At 68.3% G+C, this 854-nt stretch overlaps 1 protein-coding gene across 1 annotated transcript; it reads right to left on the reverse strand.

The window, feature by feature from the left end:
- Positions 1-3: 3 nt before the first annotated feature.
- On the reverse strand, positions 4-761 carry LOC115284824 (claudin-7-like; the record flags this gene model as incomplete). The annotated part of the gene is made up of 3 exons (XM_029931305.1): positions 4-118; positions 210-294; positions 402-761. Coding segments are annotated over 3 exons (560 nt in total), but the record flags the coding sequence as incomplete, so codon positions are not given.
- Between the last annotated feature and the right edge of the window lie 93 nt (positions 762-854).

The following is an 854-nucleotide window of genomic DNA, read 5'->3' on the forward strand; positions in this document are numbered from 1 at the left end:
TGCGCGGTACCCAGATTTGCTCTCACTCCCGGGACAGGAGCAAGAGAGCAGCGCACCCCCCAGGATGACCAGGGCAGACCCGGCCCAGCCAATGAAGATGGCGGGACCGAACTCGTACCTATGGAGAGAGGGGGTGGGGGTCAGAAACCGGCCTTTCCTGGAGGGGAGCCAGACCTGCCGCCCCTTAGGAGTCGGGCTCCCGTACTTACTTCACATTCATGGGGACCAACGGGTTATAAAAGTCTGTGACAATCTGGTGGCCATACCACGAGCAAGCTGTCAATGCAGCAAGACCTGGGGTAAAGAATGACTCTCAGGTTAGGAGACCCCACACTGGCGCCTCGCACCCCGACGCCAGGGCTCAGGGGACGGCCCGGGCCCTCCTCGGACCTGCCGCTCACCTGCCACGATGAAAATGATGCCTCCGGTCATGGCTATCCGGGCCTTCTTCACCTTGTCGTCGCCCCCGCAGCTTGTACACTTCATGCCCATCGTGGCCACGAACATGGCCAGGAAGCCCAGCACCAGGGACACCACCATGAGGGCTCGGGTGGCCTGTATGGCCGCTGCGGGGAAGGAGGAAGGACGCCCTCGTCGCTGGAAACCCCTTGGGCGTCCAAGCCCCGCGCGCGCGGTGGGTCCCGCCCCCTCCGGCTCCGCGGCCTTCCCGCTCCGCCCCGCCCTCGCTCTGCCCTCGGACCCGCCCGGGGCGCGAGGGTTTCGGCGAAACCGCCCCGGCTTGGAGGGAGGCAGGAAGGGGCCTGCGGACGGGGGCGGGAGGCGGCGGGAGGCGGCGGGCGGCAGCGGCCGGAGTCCCCGCAGGGGCCGCCGATCCCGGCCCGCGCGGCCCAACT

This window comes from Suricata suricatta, unplaced genomic scaffold (genome assembly GCF_006229205.1).
Source record: "Suricata suricatta isolate VVHF042 unplaced genomic scaffold, meerkat_22Aug2017_6uvM2_HiC HiC_scaffold_21820, whole genome shotgun sequence".
In the NCBI taxonomy this organism is placed as follows: domain Eukaryota; kingdom Metazoa; phylum Chordata; class Mammalia; order Carnivora; family Herpestidae; genus Suricata; species Suricata suricatta.